At 49.3% G+C, this 21,024-nt stretch overlaps 1 protein-coding gene across 2 annotated transcripts in view; it reads left to right on the forward strand.

The window, feature by feature from the left end:
- Positions 1 to 509: 509 nt before the first annotated feature.
- FAM131B (family with sequence similarity 131 member B) overlaps positions 510 to 21,024 on the forward strand; it is a 45,534-nt gene continuing 25,019 nt past the window's right edge. Inside the window, exon 1 of one of the 2 annotated variants that reach the window (XM_075001851.1) lies at positions 510 to 959. In XM_075001851.1, coding sequence (XP_074857952.1) covers positions 932 to 959 — 28 coding nt within the window. In that variant the 5' untranslated portion in view covers positions 510 to 931. The remainder of the gene's footprint in view (positions 960 to 21,024) is intronic. The other variant, XM_075001841.1, reaches the window with a different exon arrangement.

Consider the following 21,024-nt stretch of genomic DNA (forward strand, 5'->3'; position numbering starts at 1 on the left):
GAGCCGCTTCCGGACACGCCGCCGCCGTCTCCACTGGCCGGTCCCCGAGTCTCTCCAGCCTCCTGCCAGCTCCCCCCGCCCCGCGGGGCTGCGCTTCCCTCTCCCGGCTCTCGCTGCAGCCCTGCTCCCGCCCCGGCTCTGCCGCCTTCTCTCCCCTACCCCCGCCGGTGATTCATACCACGGCTGTGCAGTGCGGCTCCCCGGCGTCGGCGGGGCCCAGCGCCGCAGTCGGAATAGCAAACGAGCTGGGGAGCGGGGATGCTCCGGCAGATGGAGGCGCGTGACACGCCGCAGCCTCCTGCCTCGCTCGGGGGGTAGGGCGGGGTGGGGAGCCAGCCTTGCCTTGCGCCCTTCTCCCCGGGGCGGGGGCAGAGCGCTGCCCGGGGGCACCTCCCGCGCCCGGTGCCGCTGTCCTGCCCCGCCCCTCGGCCCATCTCTCCGAGCGCCTCGCCGGGCCCCGCCCCCGGGCTCCCCGCTTCGGGGGGTGCGGGCAGCGCCCCGGCCCGGCTGCCAGCGGGTGGGCGTGTGCGGGTGCCCGGCTCCCTCTGCCCCGCCGCCGCGGCGCGGGCTCAGCCAATGGCAGCCCCGCGCCCGGGCCCTGAGCTGTTTACCCAATCTCAGCCCGCCGCTGCCGCCGCCGCCTCCCCGCTCCCGGGAGCAGCGCAGCCCGGCGCCGCAAGCGGCCAGGCAGGGACGCAGCGGGAGCTGGAGCGGGGCGGCTGGGCGGCTCCGCGCACCTCGGCCCCGAGCATCTCCCCCGGCTGTCCCCGCCCACACCGACAATGTCCCTCCGCCGGCCCAGGCGGGGCCACGCCGGACGGTCCCCATAAGCGGAGCTCCCCGGCCCGGCCCAGCCCCTGCTCCGCCGCTCGGTCCGCGACCCTCCGCCTGCCGCTGCGGCTGCGCCTCCCGCGCGGGACCGGCGGGAGCGATGGGCTGCATCGGATCCCGGACCGTAGGTAAGGAGCCGGCGGGGGAGGCGGCGCCGGGAAGCTGCTGCCGCTGCCCAGCTCCGGCTGTTTGTCCCTGGGCTCGGAGCGAGCCTGCCGGGCGGAGGGGGGTGGGCCGGGAACGGGCTTTTCTACTCCGCCGGGCTCCGGGGCTCGCCGGAGCCGAGGCCACTGGGTGCGCTGGGCGCTTGGTCGGTCGCCCCGCGCTCATGCGGCGGGGGGATCCTGAAGCTCTGGCCGGCGTGGGCGGACAGGTTCAGAGCGGGCCCGGGGGCCGGGATCTGTCCCGGGGGGCTGCGCGGCGCTCCCAGCACGCCCGGGGGACCAGCGAGCCGCCCGGAGCCGGTGGGTGGGTAGGTGGGCGGCGGGCAGGGCAAGGGGTGGGTGGGTGGGATGGTCCTTCCCCCCGGTGGGGAGCGGTGTCCGAGACGTGTGGCCAGCCGCCCCCTCTCCTCCTCCCTCCCTCAATGGCAGGTTATTGTTATCGGCGGAGCAGCCCTATCACTGCAGTGAGAGCGGCACGTCCCCCCGCCCCGCTACCCACGCCTCGCCTCGGCCAGAATAACAACAGCCTCGGCCCGCCCACCGCGGGGGGGATCTGTGCCAGGGCAGCCCCCTCGCAGCCCTCGTGCTGGCCCCGGGAGCCCCTAGCTCGCTCGCCGCACACCCATCCGTGCACATGGCCTGAGAGTAGCACAGCCCATCCCAAGACTTGAAGCAGCGCTGCTGTAGGTCGAGGGCTGGTCTCGCCGCCAGAAGTGGGTGGCCTAAGAGGTGTGGCCTTACCCACAGGGCTCCCGCACCTCCCCTGGGACACTTTCTGCCCAGTATGCTCTTCTCGGAAAGCTGCAGGCACCGGGGTGTAGGCCACACACCCACCTTACCCAGCTCCCAAGTACCTCCGACTCAAAAGACCTTTCCCAAGCTACACACACCCTTTCCAACCCTCCGAGAGAAGAACCAATCACCCCAGGGGGCGGAGGGCTTGAACCACGCCCCGAAAAGCACCCCCCAGGGGAGATGAGCTCCTTACCAAGAGATGTGTTCCTCCCCCTGACATCTGTGCCTGACCAGAAGAGGAGAAACTCATTTTCCCCCTGCTGTGGAGCTCCTCCTCCTTTTCCTACAGATCACAAGAACACTCCTGGGAACATCTTTTCATTGTGTCACCAGTGTACTCTCAGAGTAACAAATACACACCCCATCTTAAGGTTTCTGCTCCTGTTCATGTTCACATCCACTTTTCCTCTCCTACCACAACCACCAAGAAGGTGAGAGAGAAAAGGTCAGAGAATGCCAGACATTTCCTCAAGTATACTTCTTACCCAGCATGATGGCATATGGATCCTCTCCCTGTAGCAAATCTGCCACACTGACTTCCCCCCCGACTTCCATGTTTCCCCACACTGAGTAAGCACTGTCCCCAGCACAATATCCATCCTACCAGGTTGCCTTGTTTGTGCGGCCTCGGGCTAAGAGGTATATAATCCTCTTCCCACAGCTCCCCTATCAGAAATATCAAACATCTCAGTGACTCCCACTCCCAGTTGGCTAGAACTCCACTGAGCTGCTCATCCTTACCCACACAAGTTTTTTTTAAACATAGGACTACATTTTTGTGCCTGGAGGCCTGCATTCTGCATTGCACAAAGCCTGCACAACTGGTCACTTGCATTTGCAGGTAATGATGTGTGGACGTGAACATTTGGTGGCTAAATGTTCATCAGTCCACCTTCTGATGGTGACTAACTGCAACTTGCATGTGCAAGTGCACATGTACTTTTTAAAAATATTGTATATTCCATATATATCCCGCTGTCTTGCTGAAGTTGTTGCACCTGGTGTAATGAACTGGCTATGTATGTATGTGAGAGAGATCGCCCTCTTGTTGGGTCCACAAAGAAAATAAGAGCTCTCTTACTAGTATTAGCTGAGGGATTTTGCCTTCAGCTCCTGTGACAGAGACTCATGATCTGGGAATGAACCAGGGTTCTAGTGTGTAGGAGGGAGATCTGCCTAATAACTGTGTGTGGTGCCTATTCCCTGTGCTCACTGTTCTCAGCTCTGGCGTCTCGGTAACTATATCTCTCTGGAGTGCAGGGTGAAAGAGCTAGAGACTGTGCAGAGGTAGTAGGAAAAGTGGGGAAATTTGTTTGGAGGAATTCTGCTTGGAATGGAGAATTTGTGCTCTCCAATCGTCTAAGCTCCCATTATGAAGCTTCCTTAGGACTGTGAAAATAGCCTACATGTATGGGAAACAGTGTCCTTTAAATACCTGGTCAGAGAGGTCCAGGCCTCAGAGCGCCAAGACATGGTCGTGAACTCATCCGCTATCATGATATGTATCACTGGGATATTTTGATTGAAAAACTAAATGATATAAAATTAACATGGCATGCATTAAATAGATTAAAAGCTGGGTAACTGAGAGGACTCAAATGTGAACAAGGAATCTTCACTGAGTATGTGTGTTTCTAGTTGGGTCCCGCCGGGATCAGTTCTTAGTTCTACACTCTTTAACATTTTTATCCATGACCTGGAAGAAAACATACAAAATGGTCACAGGAAGTTGGCAGATAACATACCATGTGGTGTGTGTGTGTGTGGCGGTAAATAATGAAATAAGCAGTTCCCTGGTTCATTTGGTAAGCTGCTGACAAGTAAACAATGTGCATTTTGATATGGTTAAATGTAAATTTGTACATTGAAGAATAAAAGTATGTAGATAATAATTACATGACTCTTACATGGGGACTGGGGGGGTCCTGGCTCACATTCAACTCTCCGTGCAACTCAGTGATCAAAAGGGCCTATATAATCATGGAATGCATAAAGAGGGGTATCGCAAATAGGAGCAGAGAGGTTATTTGTCCTCTGTATTTGGCATTAAAATGACTGTTGCTGAACTACCTTGTCCAGTTATTGTGTCCACAATTCAAGAACAATGCAGATAAATTGTAGAGGGTTCAGAGAAGCAGCAGGAGAATGATTGAAGGATTGGACGACATCCTTTCAGAGGACGCACTCAAGGAGCTCAATCTATTTAGTTTAACAAAGAGAAGGGTAAGGGGTGAGTTGATTGCCATCTGTAAGTATATGTATATGGGGAATAAATATTTGATAATGGGCTCTTCAGTCTAACACAGAAAGAAAGCATAATTCCGTGGTTGCAAGCTGAACCTAGAAATATCGAGACTGGAAATAAGGTATATGTTTGTGATAGTGAGGTTATGTTGGGTTCTCTGTCACTAACAATTTTAAAATCAAGATTGGATGTTTTTCTAAAAGATCTGCTGTAGGAATTTTTTTTCAGGGAAGTTTGTTTTGGTGCCTGTGTTATACCAGAGATCAGGCTGTATGATCACAGTGGTCCCTTATGGCCATGGAATCTGCTAATCTTGCAGGCCTGTTCCTTGCAGAAATGATTTCATGTGGGGTCTACATATTCCAAGTGCTTGTGGGGCTAGAAGAGGGAGCAAAGGTACTGTACTAAAAACCATGCAAATTTAGAGATGCAGTCAACTTGGGACATCAGCTAATGGAAGTTAGTGATAGAAAAGGCTTATTAAAATCCCATTTAGTTCCTCATATGACGCTGTTGGATTTTTCCCTGGGACTGCTCCAGGGCTTTATCCATTCCAGTTTTAAGCAATCCAGATGTTTCTCCCACGTAATTATTTCTTATTTGTATTACCACAGAACCTAGGAGCCCTAGTTGTGGATCAGGAGACCCATTGTGCATGGGGCTGTACAAACCCTGGGGGCAAAAAAGAGTTCCTGTCCAAAAAAAGAGGTTTGCAATCTCTGTTGTAGAGATTATTCCACAGTCTGGTAGGTCTCACAGTTAGCAAATATTTGCTGATATGCAGCCTTGAAATATTTCTTTCTTGAATTTCCTTTCACTACTCTGAGTTATGTCCACTTGTCCTAACTTATTACTCTCAGGAACGATGTTCTTTGAAAATCCCCTGGATGAGCCATGTGTCTCTAGGCTGAGTGAGCTACCTTTCTTCACTGCTTTTTCACATTCTTGGTGCTTTGAGGGTATCTGCCACTGTACCAAGGACGACAACTCTTCCTTTAAGGGAGGTTTTATAGATATAATGGCATCCACTATTTAGAAACACCCTCTCAGGCACTGTGGCCAAGTAGATATAATGGTAGTAGTATTTATTATGTGTATTGTGGTAGCTCCTAGGAGCCCCAGTCAAGGACCAAGGCCTTACTGTTCAGACAGAGCAAAAAGATTATTCTGTTGGAGCTCTTGCTTTTATTAGTGAATGTGAATTTGGGCAGCACAATGTCTCTCTCAAGACCATCTTAGTACCTGTTTACATGGGGGGAAAAAGCCACTTGGAGCTGGTAGAGAGTAGTTTTTGTACGCTAACTGCCTATATGGACGCACTTGATGCACAGGGAGAGTCCCATGCATGAGACATGGTAAATTAACTGTGTGCATGGTAGTTTAATGTTCTTTGGAGCATAGTAAACTGAACTGCCTGACTCAGAACAGGGGTGAGCAAACTCTTTCCTCGTCAGCCCTGCAATTACCTGTCTCATGTAATCCAAACTTTCAGTTATGTTCATATAAAAAAACAAAACAAAACAACCTTTTGGCACGTGTAAGAAAATAAGTCTGTAGAATGTTAAAATGTTATTAATCGGTATAGAAATGTGAATGCACAGACGTAACAGTAACATATTTCAACATTTTAGTGAGATGGATGAGCCTGAGACACAGCAGCTAAATGTGCTGTGACCAGCTTATGAAATTTCATGCCCTCCCTGAGGGGGCCTGCACCCCTGACTTAGGGTACATCTACACAGGGATTAAAAAAAAAAGAAAACCACCTTTGACTCAGGTCATCTGACTCGGGTTCATGGGACTCAAGCTTTGGGGCTGAAAAATTGCTTTTTAGACATGCAGGCTGGGGCTGGTGTTCAGGCCCTTGTGAGGGAAAAGGTCCCAGAGCTAGGGTTTCCACCTAAGCCCAAACATTTGCATAGCAGTTTTTAGCCCCACAGCCTGAGCTTCACAAACCCAAGTCAGCTGACTTGAATCAGCTGCAGCCATACTGTGGGTTTTCCATCCCTATGTAGACATACCCTTAGTGCTCAGTACGATGTCCAGATGACGAGTTAATGCCGAGAAGCTAGTGTGCTTTAAAGTCGCACCCTAGCTTATGCAGGTAACACTAAGCCTTTAGTCTGGTAACACTAGCACTTTGTTTTTAAACTTTGAACAAAAGATTACACTGATTTATTGGCTGTGAAATCTGCCACATTTATAGCCTGGGGAACTGAGGAGCTGTGCTGATCTGTTACCTTATGCACAGTAGCTGTGCATGGGCCAGCGTCTATCGTGGCTGACCCCAGGGACCCAGACAGAAAGCATCAGTCTCACCAGATTGAGCTAAGGAGCCTGGTTCCAGAGGAGAGGCCATGACAGACTGTACGGATTGGTCCTAATGGCAGGACATGGCCCACACGGAGGGTCTCCCAGGCTGCGGCCAGAGCAAGAGACTTCAGTTTTTTAAAAGGCAAATGTGGATCCTGCAGTGCAGTTACATATCAACTTGAACTGAAAAAAGGTAATTATGCAGCTGCATATTCATATTGTATTAGGAGCCCTGTATTGGATCTATAGTTCAGACAGTGAAAGAAGTTAGTTCCCTTGATTATAGATGTGGCAGAACATTGCCCTGCAAAGCTGTTCAGTGTGGTAAAGAGCCAAGTTCGTCCAACCTCCCCCTCCTGTGACGCAAACATGTTGCTAGTCAGTTTTTCTGCTTCGTTGTGTCGGAGACTATGATGTGGGTGGTCATGCCTGGTGGGTGGAGTAGGAGTCAGGCACCAGGAATAGGAGCACAGGGCCAGAGCAGAAGCCAGGAATCAGAATTGCAGGTCAGAACTGGGATACGTGGAGTAAGGCAAAGAGGGAGCAAAGTCTGGAGGAGAGAGGACAGAATCAGGAGATATCACGGTTATGGGTGAATGCTTTGAGCAGCCTCCAAACTACTGCTGCTGGTCTGCTGACACTTCCCATCAACACTTCCCACTCAACAGCTGGTCTGCTGACACTTCCCACCGATCTGGCACTGGAGCCAAGTAAGTGGCCTATTACACACCAGGCAATCGGGTTAGGGTGCCCAGAGATTGGCTCTGCATCAGGCCCCAATTCCTGATACTTCACTAAGAATGAGCTCAGTTCAGTTATGTTACGGCCAATCTCTCTCGAGTCCGTTGGACCACTGTCCTTGTTGAAGGTGAAGGTTTCTCAATGGGCTCTTGGAGTCCGTTAATTACTCTGCTCAAAGTGATTTCTACAAAAAGAAAACAAAACCCAAACTAATGGCAATGCATTCTTCCATCAACTGAGGTTTACAACAAGTCTCTTCTGGGTAGGTGAGGTGCCATCGGGGAGGAAGCATGCTGAGAGGTTCTTTCTTGTTATTGCACAGGAATTGCTTTTCCCTGGAGAGTGTGATTGAGGAGTTTCATGACTGAGCAGTGCAGTAGGCATGTGAGTGGCACCTTTCAACCTCGTATGGGGAAACGGAAAGGGTGAGAGATGACAGTGGCATGTGCAGTGATGGCGGGAAGACAGTTCTGCATATTGCTAGTCATGACTAGAACTGGGGGTAGGAGGTACGCGCCAACCACACAGAACCCTGTTGGGCTGCAGGTTGCCCACCACTGATCTACGTGGTGGGATTATCTTGGCAGTGCTGCAGTGTTATTGCTGTGCTGCTATAGTCCCCATAGTATTGACGGGCCTCCATTGTCATGAGTATAAAGGGGATTCTTAACTCATGAGTTGTCTTCACTACAACAGTTAAGTCAAATTACTGCACTCACACCAGCCTTGCTCAGGTGAGAATGACTCCGCTGCAAAACAGCAATGGAGTTACATGCTGTGTAGTTACAGCCTTGTTGGTCCCAGGCTACTAGAGCGACAAACTGGGTGAGATCATATTGTTATGGGACTCACTTCTGTTGGTGAGAGGGACAAGCTTTTGAGCCATGCAGAGGTTTGCTTCAGGTTCTTCTTTTGAAGAACAGCTCTGTGTGGTGCAAAACTTCATCTCTCTCAACAACAGACTTTGGCCCAATAAATGGTATTACCTCACCCACCTGGTGTCACACAGACCAGTCTGATTAACAGCACTGCCTGACCGGGTTGTCAGGATGATTGGATTGTCTACTGATGAACTGTATCTCAAGCTTTTCCATTTCTGCTGCATTACTAGCAGGATCGTCAGCATCTTTCAGGCTTCAGCTCACCACCACACTAGGCCAAGCAGACTGAGTAAATGAACACTACTTAACTCAAGCTAGAGAAGTGTGTGGCCATGAATGTAGTTAGGGGTAACACTTGAGGTATCTGTGCTCTTGTAACCCTTCTCCTGTTCAGCGTTGGCAGAAACAAGGGCCATGTTCAGCATCTAGGGACAGGGGTCTGCAACCAGAATAGCAAGAAGAGCCATTTTTTTTCAAATTCAGTTACAAAACCAATCCTTTAAGAGCCACAATGCACGTGAATGTGAGACAGTCCATAATAAATAAAGTCAAACCGTACTTTTTGTCACCCCTGTTTTAAGAACAGTGCACACACAGTGAATGAATGATCTGTACCAGTTAAAGTTGCTACCCCCATCTCCAGCTGCCAGGGGCTCGTTAAAGAGCCACGGGTTGCCAACCCCTGACCTAGGGGTTCCTTTTCAACAATACAATACTATCTCCACCTTCCCACTCCCAGTGACTTGGGACTATTACATACGAGGCAATACTTCCCCTCTTGCAAGGATGGAGTCTGAGTGTAGCAAAGAAACTTTTAATGAAAGGAGGGAAGTCACCTGGCCTTAATCTGGGACAATGCCACAAACAGGGCTCATAAACATAAATCATGAGCAAAAGACCTACCTTCTCTTCTCCACCTCTCCCCCCAGTAAATTGGGCAGTGTCCTTTTTCCTCACATTCTCAAGTTAAACAACCGAAAGTCCCTTTGACATGCCAGTGCCCTGTTGCGTCACTCACAGTTGTTGTCCTGAGTCAGAGCAGGCCCCGAGTTCAAAGGTGCATCTGCAGTGTTCACCCCCAGCCCGGATGGAGGGGGGGTGCCAGATGGCACCTTGCTCGCTCCATTGTCCAAGCAGTCGCTTGTTGCACCTCCTTGCTGACTGCACACAACAAGGATAACAACCCGTTAGTGCCCTTGCACCTAAGAACAAAATGACCTGTGATCCAATACCAGCCAAAAGTGACCGTTTGGACAAGGAGCCCCATTCTGCTGAGCACCTGGGTGGATTGGGTGTGCCCAGGCACAGCAGTTTGGCTCATGAAGTCTTATTTCCCCAGTTATGGCTCTGCATTGGAGGGAGCTCACTTAGACCCTGCTTTCAGCCAACCAGGATGAGGGCAAGTTAGTTTAGTGCAGGGGTGGCCAACCCGGGGTTCTGAAGCTGCATGCAGCTCATTGAGCCATGAAATGTGGCTCATGCTTGGAGCCACACGTGGGATTGTTTACCGCCATTCTGCGCCCACGCCCTAGAGCTTGGAGGGAGAAGTGCATGGTGGCGGTGGCGGCAGTGGCTCCGGTGAGTCCCAAGTATTGGGTTAAAGCGGGGAGACTGAGTATGACTGGCTCAGGGGAAGGGGTGGAGGATTGGGTTAGAGCAGGGGGTGTGGGGAAGGCTGGGAGTGCCTGGCTCTGGGGGAGGGTATTGAGCCATGTATTCTGTATCTATAGATGGATAAAAATACATATACAAAACATGGCTCTGAGCACATTGTCCACGTCTATTGTGGCTTTTAGTCTTTATCTGGTTGGCCACCCCGGTCTAGCAGTTGGAATGGGCATTGGGAACCAGAGCTAGGATCAGAGCTGAAGTCAGTAATCAGAAGCCAAAGTCAAGGATCAAACTAGGGGTCAATAACTAGATACTGGAGCCAAAGATCAAGCCAGAATCCACAGACAGAAGTCAGAGCCATAGGTCAGGAACTAGAGTGAGCAGGGTAGAAGGCAAGGAGGGGTTCAAGGACTGTAGGGAGGCAAATCCTTGGTGCAAGACAGGGGCAGCAGAAACAAGGCAACCTAGGAGCACAGAAAGTGGTGAACAAGAGCTGCCAAGGAGTTGCTGCGGCTGGCTTACGATCTGGCCTGCTTCCCCTGCTGCCAATCGCCAGATGGTGAATCAGGCAACCTGCTGCAGGCCATCTGTCTTGATGAGGCTGCCTGAAGATCAGGTCTGCTGCAGGCTGCCTATGCCAAAGCTAGGTGTCATCTGGTGGGAGCAGTCAGCAGGCTATTTGTAAGTTACTGTTGCAACTTATAATTGCCTCAGAAGTTCTTGGAGTGCCAGCTGGATGTGGGCTGAGAGTTTAACAGTAGTGGGCATTGATAATTCAGAGAGGAACTCTGGATCAGCATGAAGATGGAAACCTTAGTTAGCAAAGAATGGAGCCTGCTTGGTGAAGGTGTGTACAGTGGTGTTGTAAGCAAACTCAACATGCGGGGTCAGGGACAGTCAGTAATAGTGGTGATAGTTTAGGAAGTCATATAGTATTGTTCAAAGGCTTGACTGAATTGCTCTGCCTGCCCATTGGTGCTTGGGCGATAGGCCACTGAGGTTAGAACACTGGTACTCAGACGGCATAGAAATTCTCAGCAGAAGTAGAAAATAAATTGGGATCCTCAGCCAGACATCATGCCTTCAGGCATGCAGTGGATCTGAAAAATAGGTGGGCTGTCTCCTGAGCAGAGGGAGGCACTTGCAGGGGAACAAAGTATGTAGCCACCTCTAGGATGGTAGCATGACCTTGGGAGGATGCTAATTTCATGATCAGACCCACCAAAATGATGTGCCACAGCCATGTTGGAGTGGGGTAGGGCTGGAGGAGCTTCTGTGGTTTTGAATGAATGAAGGTCTTGGCTTGGGTCCAAAGGCCACAGGACTCAACAGAGGATGCAACAGATGTGCCTACAGCAGGCCATCAAGTTCCCTGTGAAGGTCTGGTCCTGTTTGTGGTCTAAGTTTTGATAGATTTGGATGGCAAAGGGATTACTAGGTAATAGCCTGGATGGGGGATAAGAGAGGCTACCGTGCCAGAAATGACCTTAGAGGGCTGGAGAATTGTGGACATAGCCTTCTCCCCCAGTTTGCGGTACTTAGCCCTTTGTGACAACACATCCACCTTCCAATTTCTTGTCCGTGGATGGTGGAACATAAGAATGGCCACACTGGGTTAGACCAGAGGTCCTTCTAGCCCTGTATCCTGTCTTCTCAGAGAGGCCAATGCCTGATGCCCCAGAGGTAGTGAACAGAACAGGTAATCACGAAAGCGATCCCTCGCCTGACATCCATTTCCAACATCTGACAAACAGAGGCTAGGGACACCATTCCTACCTATTCTGGCTAATGTCCATTGATGGACCTAAGTACCATGTATTTATCTAGCTCTTTTTTGGATCCTGTTAGTGTCTTGGCCTTCAAAACCTCCTCGGGCAAGGAGTTCCACAGGCCTACTTTGTGCTGTGTGAAGAAAAACTTCCTTTCGTTAGTTTTAAGCCTGCTACCCATTAATTTCATTTGGTGAACCCCAGTTCTTTTGTTATGGGAACAAGTAAATAAGTTTTCCTTATTCACTTTCTCCACACCCATCATGATTTTATATACCTCTAGCATATCCCCCCCTCAGTCTTCTTTTTTCGAAGATAAGTCCCAGTCTCTTTTTAATCTCTTCGTGTGGCACCTGTTCCAAACCCCTAATCATTTTTGTTGCCCTTTTCTGAACCTTTTCCAGTGCCAATATATCTTTTTCAGCTGAGGCAAGCGCATCTGTATGCAATATTCAAGATGTGGGCGTACCATGGATTTTTGTAGAGGCAGTAAGATATTCTCTCTTTTATTTTCAATCCCTTTTTTAACGATTCCTAGAATTCTATTTGCTTTTTGAATGCTGCAGCACATTGAGTGAATGTTTTCAGAGAACTATCCACAATGACTCCAAGATCTCTGTCTTGACTGATAACAGCTAAATTAGACCCCATCATTTTGTATGTATAGTTGGGATTATTTTTTCCAATGTGCATTACTTTACATTTATCAACATTAAAACTCATTTGCCATTTTGTTACCCAGTCACTTAGTTTTGTGAGATCTTTTTGAATCTCTTCACAGCCTGCTTTGTTCTTAAACAAAGGTGTGGATGGTGACCACAAACTTGAATCACATCAAGTGGACGGGTCGGGGTGCCTGCTGGTCCAGGTGCCTGGCTGTTTTAGCTACTGCGTATTTGTATGATCCATTAGAACTTGGACCAGGAATTTAGTACCGTCGAAAAGACGCCAGTCCTGGAAATGATGTATTCAAGAAATCCAAGGGTGTCTCAATCAAACTCATTTCTCCAGCTGAGCACATGCATGATTCTGGTACAGCCTTTCAAGAATACATGCACATGAAGGTCAGGCAGAGCTGGGTCTTTGGTGAACAATCAGAATGTCATCACCATGCATAACAACAAAGTGGTTCAGCATATCTTGGAATATATCATTCATAAAAATTTGAAAGGTTACTGAAGCACTGAGTAGGCTGAATAGCAAGACTATGGTATTCAGTGGCTGTATAGAGCATCTTACTCATGCATGTGCACCAGACTGTAGGTACCACATACCTCTATCCTCAAAATATTGGCTGCACAAAGCAGATGTAAGATCTTGTTGATGAAGAAGGTGAAGGTGAAACGGGCTGGTTTTGTATGGTCACCTTGCTCATCAATACATGCCTGAAAAGAGCTGTCCTTCATGACCAAAAAGCTGGGAGAATCCACTGGGGATGTGGATGGACAGCTGAAACTCTTCTAAATTTTCTCCTGCAGGTATAGGTGGAGATCCGAAAGTTTGAATGCAGAGAGCTCATATAGCTACCACATGGGATCGTGGCTTTGGACGAGAGATTCATTAGCCAATTGAAAGCCCAGTATGGGCACAGAATGTGTGCCTTCACTTTCTCAAAACTGTCAACAAAGTCACAGGATTTGTGGGGGATTTTGGCTGTGGCAGGTGGAGCTGTGGGGACACCAAAGGCCTAGGGGTTTTAGCTGCCAAGGTTTGTGGTTTTCCAGCAAGCAACATGAACTTGAGAACATACAAGTCTAGATCTCAGATCCTGGGAGGCAAAAGAGCTTGAAATGTCAAGAGTTAGAGTATACGGGTCATGGATGGTAAACCAGGGCATAACTAAGATGATGGGAGCATAAGGGGCCTGGATTAATTCATATTGCAGGGTTTCCTGGTGTCCCTGGAGGGTGAGAACTGTTACTGGCAAGTTCTGGGAGGTTACTGGTCTCAAGGAGAGGAGAGACCCAGAAAGAGGCTCAACCAGATCTGGATAATCCATGCACATGGTGAGAAATGCGTGTGTTTTAAAGTTCAAGACCATAAAGTTACCTTAGGCCCTCTGAGTCAACTAGGGATTCTGAGGAAACCTTGGTGAAATCCATAGTAGTATTTGGAGCTGTATCAGTAACTGACTCAGGGATCGTGAAGTACAGCTGGGTGCAGGGAATTATCAGAGGGGAGAGAAGACCATCTCTGTCTGGATACCCTCTTCAGTGCTGGGGATCTTGCATTTCCCAGCTTCATTTCCATCTGAGTCTTCACTGGACCTGTCATGGCAATATGTCCAGGTTCCCCACAGCATAAACGCCAGGGCTTGTGCTTCTGAGAGGCAAAGGGGTGTGGGGAAACCTGATTCGCTTGAAAGAGCTCTGAAGCCAGGGGAGCTTTGAGCAGTTGGGGTCTTATAGGTGGGGTGGACAGCAGCCTCTGGAAAACTGAGCTATGTTCATGCTGCATTGTCTGAGGTGAACACTGATTGTGACGCACAAGACAATGAGGTTGTTCAAACTGGATGGAGGCTCTGTGCACACAAGCTCGGCCTTGATATCTTCATTTGACCCCAGGAGGAAATGATGGCTCTATTGTCGTCTCATTCCGCCCAGTGCCAGAAGCTAGTGATGAGATTCAGCAGCATACTTGGCAATGGACCAGCATCCCTGACGTAAGGCCTGAAGGATTGTCTTGTCTCAGTAGTCTGTACCTGGGTGGGGTCATTCAAAATAACGGACATTGCTTGAATGAATTTCTCTAATTGTCACAGAAAGAGAGAAACCCAGGCAAGGACTGCCAATTAAACTTGAAAAGATCCTCTCAGGGACCTGCTCTATGGGGGAGGAACAGGAGCACGGGAGGAACAGGAGCCAATGCTGTTTCATCATCATTATCATCATCATCATCAACACCCATGGGCTCAAAGCCCACTGGTGGCCAATGCCTCCCTCACTGTTTCCTTCCACCTTTCCCTGTCCAGTGCAGAGTGGCTTAGTTTCTGTAGACTAGCTCCGCACCAATCTGCTGTACGGTAGACTCCTGAGATAAGCGCTCTCAAGTTGCATGAATCTCAGGTTAACCTGACTCTTAGTGTTGGGAGCTGGTGCCTGGCTCTGGGCTGCCTGCCACTCAGGGGAGCCGGGAAACTAACCAGTGCACTGGCTCCCTACCACTGATAGGAGTGGGGAAACCAACCAGCACCGCCACTGACAGGAGCGGCTGCCATCCCTGATAGCGCCATTTTCGCTAGCTTCTCCTCATCTTCCTTAATGATAACTATATCATCTGCGAACCTCCCGTAGTTAATTCTTATCCCGTGCACAGATATCCCTTCTACCTCTTCCTTGATCTTGTCCATCGCTCTCTCTAGGTCATCATGAAGATACTTGGTGATATTGGATCTCCTTGTCTCGTACCTCTACTCGTTCTAAACCAACTTCCCAGGTCTGCACACAAAACTTGTCCTGATCTCTGTCGGATTTGTCAGGCAGCAGAATCTTTGGCTCCAGGGAGGGTGAGGTAGGAGGAGCCAGCAGAGCAATTGCACCAGCAAAAGGTGCAGCCTCTTGTCAAGAACTTGCAGGTGCAAGTGGCTGCAACATCCACCGGTCCCACCGGGGTCTAGTAGGGTTTGTGTGTGTGCTGAGGACCCCTGGCCCTAATTTTAAGGCTGTTCAGTCTGTTCATCCAGCTGGGATGAGAACTGTCTAAACCAGTGGTGAGAGTGAGCATCAGAATCCAGGGACTAGTGTCAGACCTGGAGTCCTAGTCGGAAGCTGGAACCAACAGAAGTTGAAGTTGGCAATTCGGAGCCAAAGGCAAGGGCCAAGTCAGAGGTCGGGAACTGGAGCCAGCGGTGCAGCACACAAGAGAGGTGTAAGGCCTGGGCAGCAGGAGCAAGCTGTCACAGGACCAGGCACAGTAGTGGGCATGAGCACGGAGCATCCAGGAAGTTGCTGCAGCAGCTGGTTTAAGAGCTGGCCTGCTGGCCCCTGCAGCTAATTGGGTTGCATGGTCAATCAGGCAGCCTGCTGCAGGCCAGATATGCTGATGAGACTGCCTGGAGACTATAGCTCGGCTGCAGGCCCTGATTCCAGATGGCTGTGAAGGCATTCCTTGAGACAGCTGGACAAAGACAGGCCTCGTGGGTCTCTGCATTTGTCCAGCTCCCAGACTGACACTGCTGTTCGCGCTGGCTAGTATCACTTCCACACCATCTCCTTAAGTCTTGGTTTGGACTGAAATGGAGTAGACGGTTGATGACAGCAGAGCCTTGTCTCCATTGCTCCAGCAGCCCCCAGTGTTCCCTGTAAGCTAGGACTTGGGCAGCCACCCAGGAGAGAGTCAGGTGCTGCTCAGCTGAGTAGCAGAGCACCTGCAGGCACCCAGAATGGGTCGCGTGCCTTTCTACTGCGGTGCACATCCTCACATGCCTTGATGCACATAACAAAATGTGTTCTGCTCATGGGTGGAAAAATTAGAAGGAATCCGGACAACTGCTCTGATTTCTGTGGTGCTTCCGTGCAGAAATCTGCAGCAAACTTACATTGTCCACAGCAGTCCTGCTAATTTAAGTGGGAAACGACAAAGTCTGTTGTAGACTCAAATGGTATGTCTATACAGGTTCAAACTTCCTTGTCCGGCAGGGCAACGGATGTTGCTGGACCAGAGAGCAGCTGTTCAACCCCAGGCAATGTGGGAGAACTCCAGTGGCCCCACAGCTGGGAGCCAGCTGGGGCACGGAGCCCTGCCGGCAGCCGCACAACCACAGGGACTCCTGCTGGATGTGGGGGATTGCAGCAGCCCTGAGGGGGTGGCCTGCAGGAGTGGGGGGACTCCTACCCTTCAGTCAGCCCGCCTGACCTCCTCATATCCAGGACTGCTCAGGCGCCAAGGGTGCCAGACAAGGGAGGTACAACCTGTACTCCAGCTGGGATTTTTGCACTGCCTCCAGAACTGGGTGGCCAGAGAGTCGTCTCAGCTCTGAAGACAGTGTCCTGACAACAGCAGAACAGAAGTAAGCGTACCAGTACTGAATCCCAACTCTCCCCCCAAAACCGTGTGTCCCCACCCAAGACTCCTTTTGGGTCAGGAGCCCTACAATTACATCTCCATGAAATATCAGGTTTAAATAACCAAAATTATGACGTTAATTATTTTTAAAATTCTATGACACTGAAATTTACCAAAATGGACCATGGATTTGGTAGGTCCCTAATTATAACATATGTGAACAAACCCAATAAACCTGTATCTGCAGAGCTACTGGTAAATGCTATATACCTGATATTTGATCAGGAACATTAACTCTGAAATGAATGCATGTGTATCAGTATAAGTGAGAGGAACTTCAGGCCCATTTTTAATACAGGAATGTTTCCAACAATGGCTGAAGTATTGTACTGAGATGATAATACCTGCTAACAGTCAAAAGAAAATATTCTGTTTCTGGTGCCATTCCCATCAAAGCCACATGTGTTTCCTCAATCCATAAAAAATTAGGATTGGAAGAGACCTCAGGAGGCCATTTAGTCCAACCCCCCACTCAAAGCAGGATCAACCCTAATGATATCATCCCAGCCAGGCCTTAGAGGTTTTTAAGGTGAAGATTCCACCACCTCCACAGGTAATACATTTCAGTGCTTCACCACCTCCTAGTGAAATAGTTTTTCCTCATATACAACCTAGATCACTCCCACTGCAACTTCAGACCAATGCTCCTTGTTCTGCCATCTTTTGCTACTGAGAACAACCTCTCTCCATCCTCTTTGGCACCCCCATTTGGGTAGTTGAAGGCTGCTATCAAATCACCCCTCATTCTTCTCTTCTGCAGACTAAATAAGCCCCGCTCCCTCAGCCTCTACTCATCTGTCATGAGCCCAGCCAACTTTAATCATTTTTGTAGCCCTCCGCTGGATTCTCTTCAACTTGTCCTCAACCTTTCTGTGCTGGGGGGCCCAAACTGGACACACAACTCCAGATGTGGCCTCCTCACCAGTGCCAAATACAGGGGAATAATCACTGCCGTAGATCTTCTGGCAGTGTTCCTCCTGATGCACGCTAATATGCTGTTAGCCTTCTTGGGTACAAGGACACGTAATTGAATAATATCCAGCTTCTCGTCCACTGTAATCCCCAGGTCCTTTTCTGCTGCACTGCTACTTAGCCAGTTGGTCACCAGGCTGTGGAGTATCTGAGCTCTGAAAAAGTATCTTGTAAATTCAAGTTTTTTTTCTAGGCATGGATCACTCCAAGACTGATCCTAACCTCCGTGGACTTTATTTGACACTGGGAGGCCACATCTGGAATATTATGTCCGATTCTGCCTTCCCACCTGACCTCCCCCTTCTCCCCATCCATTACAAAAAGGACATGGATGTATTGGAGAGAGTCCAATGGAGGACAACCAAAATGATTAGGGGGCTGGCGCACATGAGCTACAAGGAAAGGCTGAGGGATTTGAGCTTATTTAGTTTTCAGGAGAGAAGAGTGAGTGGTGATTTGATAGCAGCCTTCAACTTCCTGAAGGTGTGGGGAGGCTGTTCTAAAGAGGATGGAGACAACCTGTTCTCAGTAGTGACAGACGGCCAAACAAGGAGCAATGGTCTGAAGTTACATAGGGGGAGGTCTAGGTTGCATATTAGGAAAAACAATTTCACCAGGAGGGTGGTGAAGCACTGGAATGCGTTACCTAGTGAGATGGTGGAATCTCCATCCCTAGAGGTTCTTATGTCCCGGCTTGACAAAGCCCTGACTGGGATGATTTACTTGGGATTGGTCCTGCTTTGAGCGGGGGATTGGACTTGATGACCTCCTGAGGTCTCTTCCAACCGTATGATTCTATGGCTGTACTTATTGTGGGCCTAATAGTTTGAGGGGACATGAACGAACTGTTCATTCTGTGTGAGCGTCTGGGTGTGACTGTGTCTCAGCAAAGTTATAGTATAGTGTTTCTGCTCCCTGATGGAATGGTGGACACTTTGGAAAACAGGAGATTATTAGTAAACAGTTAATAATATTATCCTGCTGGTTAGCAGTGAAGGGAAATTGCTAGGTTTATTTACAAATTGCTTCTTGTATTATTTGACAGGCTTTAATCAAAAACACCTAAATCTGTGATAGGTAGATACATACACCATACCTGTATCACATCCCTTCAAGTTCCCAATGACATTTACAACCAAAATCAAGAGAGAGAACAATATTTAAAAATTGTACTTTGTTCTACACTAAACCAAATAAAAAAGACAGCATCAGGCCTATTGTGTGAGTAGGTTAAAGATTGCAACAAACTTGGTTGTTAGCTGTCGCAGTTATGGATGACTTTATTAGAATCAAATGATCAAAACAGAAGCAGGCTTACCAAATATAGTGTCAGTGATTACAGACTGGAAATAGGAACTCAGAAACATATGGCCCATTAAAAAGTCAAGGAGGATGGAATGGTAATCATTGTGGCAGAAGAGAATTTTAAAATAAATCTTTCTACAAGATACAAAAGGTACAAGAGACAGAAATAGAAGAAAGTCAGTAGAAAAAGAAACAGTCCACCGAAAAATTCCTGTCTGTGTCTGGGAGAACTGAAAGACATGGCAGGACATATGGCACAGTATGTGCCAGTCAGAGCTGTGAAACAGAAATGGCAAGGGATATAAAATGGACGTGGTAAGAGAGAATTGTTCAGCCTAGCCCTTGGATGTTCCATGACATTTGTCACAATGTAGGTGAGTTCACATTGCTCTGGGAGCTTTAAGTTTTACTTGAAAAAGTGGACTGAAGAGGGAAACAAGTGTTTGTGATGTCCCACTTCCATTTTTATTTTGTTATGTGTTTTGTTTCTTTATGATGTATAAACGTCTGGCTTTTTTTTTTTTTTAAATTGTTGATACTCACTTTAGGAATTCTAAGAATTTTATCTTTTCATGCTTTGATGGCGGACCAGAGGACTTGAAATGGAGCTATCCTGCCCATTAATGGAAAGGATGATAGTGTTAAAATGTTAACAGAGAGATCTTTTTATCAGTTTGTCAGATATTTCAGTGACATTTTTATTCACCAAAAACAGAACCCACCCTTCCCTCCCCAGACACACAAACAAACAAAGCTTTAAATAATCTTAACTTAAACTTCTCTCCGATCTCAGTTGCTCTGGTTTCATTTCTTTTTTACCAGTGATGCCACACCTTTCTAATTCACCAGTCATCTGTGGGGTATTGCAGGAGAAGAGCTGAATTTCTCATGTTAAAAAAAACTTGAGGGGTAGGGTGGAGAAAGCAACAAGATGCTAACAAAGAATAGCTACAAAGTGCTCTCCCCCAAACCCGAAAACACGATAACCTGTTTCAGCCCTTTCTTCTTCAATGTATAGAAACAAAAGGGTCAAACTCAATTTTCTGTTCATTTTCTGGTTGCTGAACATTTTAACAGGGCAGTCGGCTTGCTCACATTTGGAAGGTGACACTCTCAAATTAGTTGTGCAGCCCATTCACCCTTTAAAATGCTCTCATTAATGTTATATAAGGTGAGCAATACCTGTGCTCCGGAGGAGAGTGGAGGACAGGCGCTGGAAATAGCAATGGGCTAGAGCAGCAGTCGGCAACCCTTCCAAGGCAGAGTGCTGAAATTTGGCCTTTTGACCTCTCTGTGTGGTCTGGGTGCTGGTGATACTTTTGAGTCCAGCAGTGGGGAGCCAGCTGGGCCTGGGAGCCTTGCTGGCAGCCCCACAGCCTCGGGGGAACCTGCACTGGGGCCAGCGGGGAATCTACAGCCACGGGGACCCCAGCCAGGGATGGAGAGCCTCACCAGCAGCCTCAGGGACCCCAGCTGGGGGGAGACCTCAGCCCAGGGGTGGGGAGCCAGATGGTGCATGGAGCACCTTCCCCACCCCTGGCAGCCGCGCACACCCAGGGACCCTGACTGGGCCGGAGGACACCAGGGCAGGGAGCTGGCTGGGGCAGTCCCAGGGACCCCAACTGGGCTGGGGGAGACTGTGACCAGGGCCAGGGGAGACCAGCAGCCTCAGTGCTGGAGCCCTGCAGCTGCCACCACAGACCCAACCTGCCCTGACGGACTTACCTGAAGCTTCCCAGGCTGGAGCATTAGGTGGAGCCTCTCTGCTGCAGGTGGAGCAGGCAGGAAACCAGACGGCTGCGCAGGCACTGTGCGTGCTCTTCTGCCGGCTCGGGGGCAGGGCTTGCCAGTCCCTTTCTCCTCCCCCACTGCAGGGGGGAGGGGTGGGGCTGAGCTCCCCCGGTATACCACCGAAAAGTGGTTGGCATGCCACACGCGTGCTGGGGTTTGCCGACCCCTGCGTGAGAGGGAGTGATTGGGAGAGAAGAGGATAGCAGTAGGTAAGGAGGACAGAGAGAGCACATCTGAAGGGAGAAAAGTAAATATTGGAAAAGAAAACCCTTGAAGGAAACTGTTTCTGAGGGAAAAATAAAACCTCGTGCACTTAAAAATGGCATTGAGGATGGAAGAAAAGAACATGAAAATAGAGCAGGAAACGTGAAGAATGAGGTGGAAAGAGAAAGACACTAGAAAAACACAACTGTAAGGCAGAGACTGCAACATTTTGTTAATAGAAAATTCATTTTATCCTACGTGATAAACGCACCTCCATTTACTTTGGGGCAGCCCCATTTAAGCTCAGCGACTGAGGACTGAAGTTAGCTCTGTAAGTC

This window comes from Carettochelys insculpta, chromosome 1, assembly GCF_033958435.1.
Source record: "Carettochelys insculpta isolate YL-2023 chromosome 1, ASM3395843v1, whole genome shotgun sequence".
Lineage (NCBI taxonomy): Eukaryota > Metazoa > Chordata > Testudines > Carettochelyidae > Carettochelys > Carettochelys insculpta.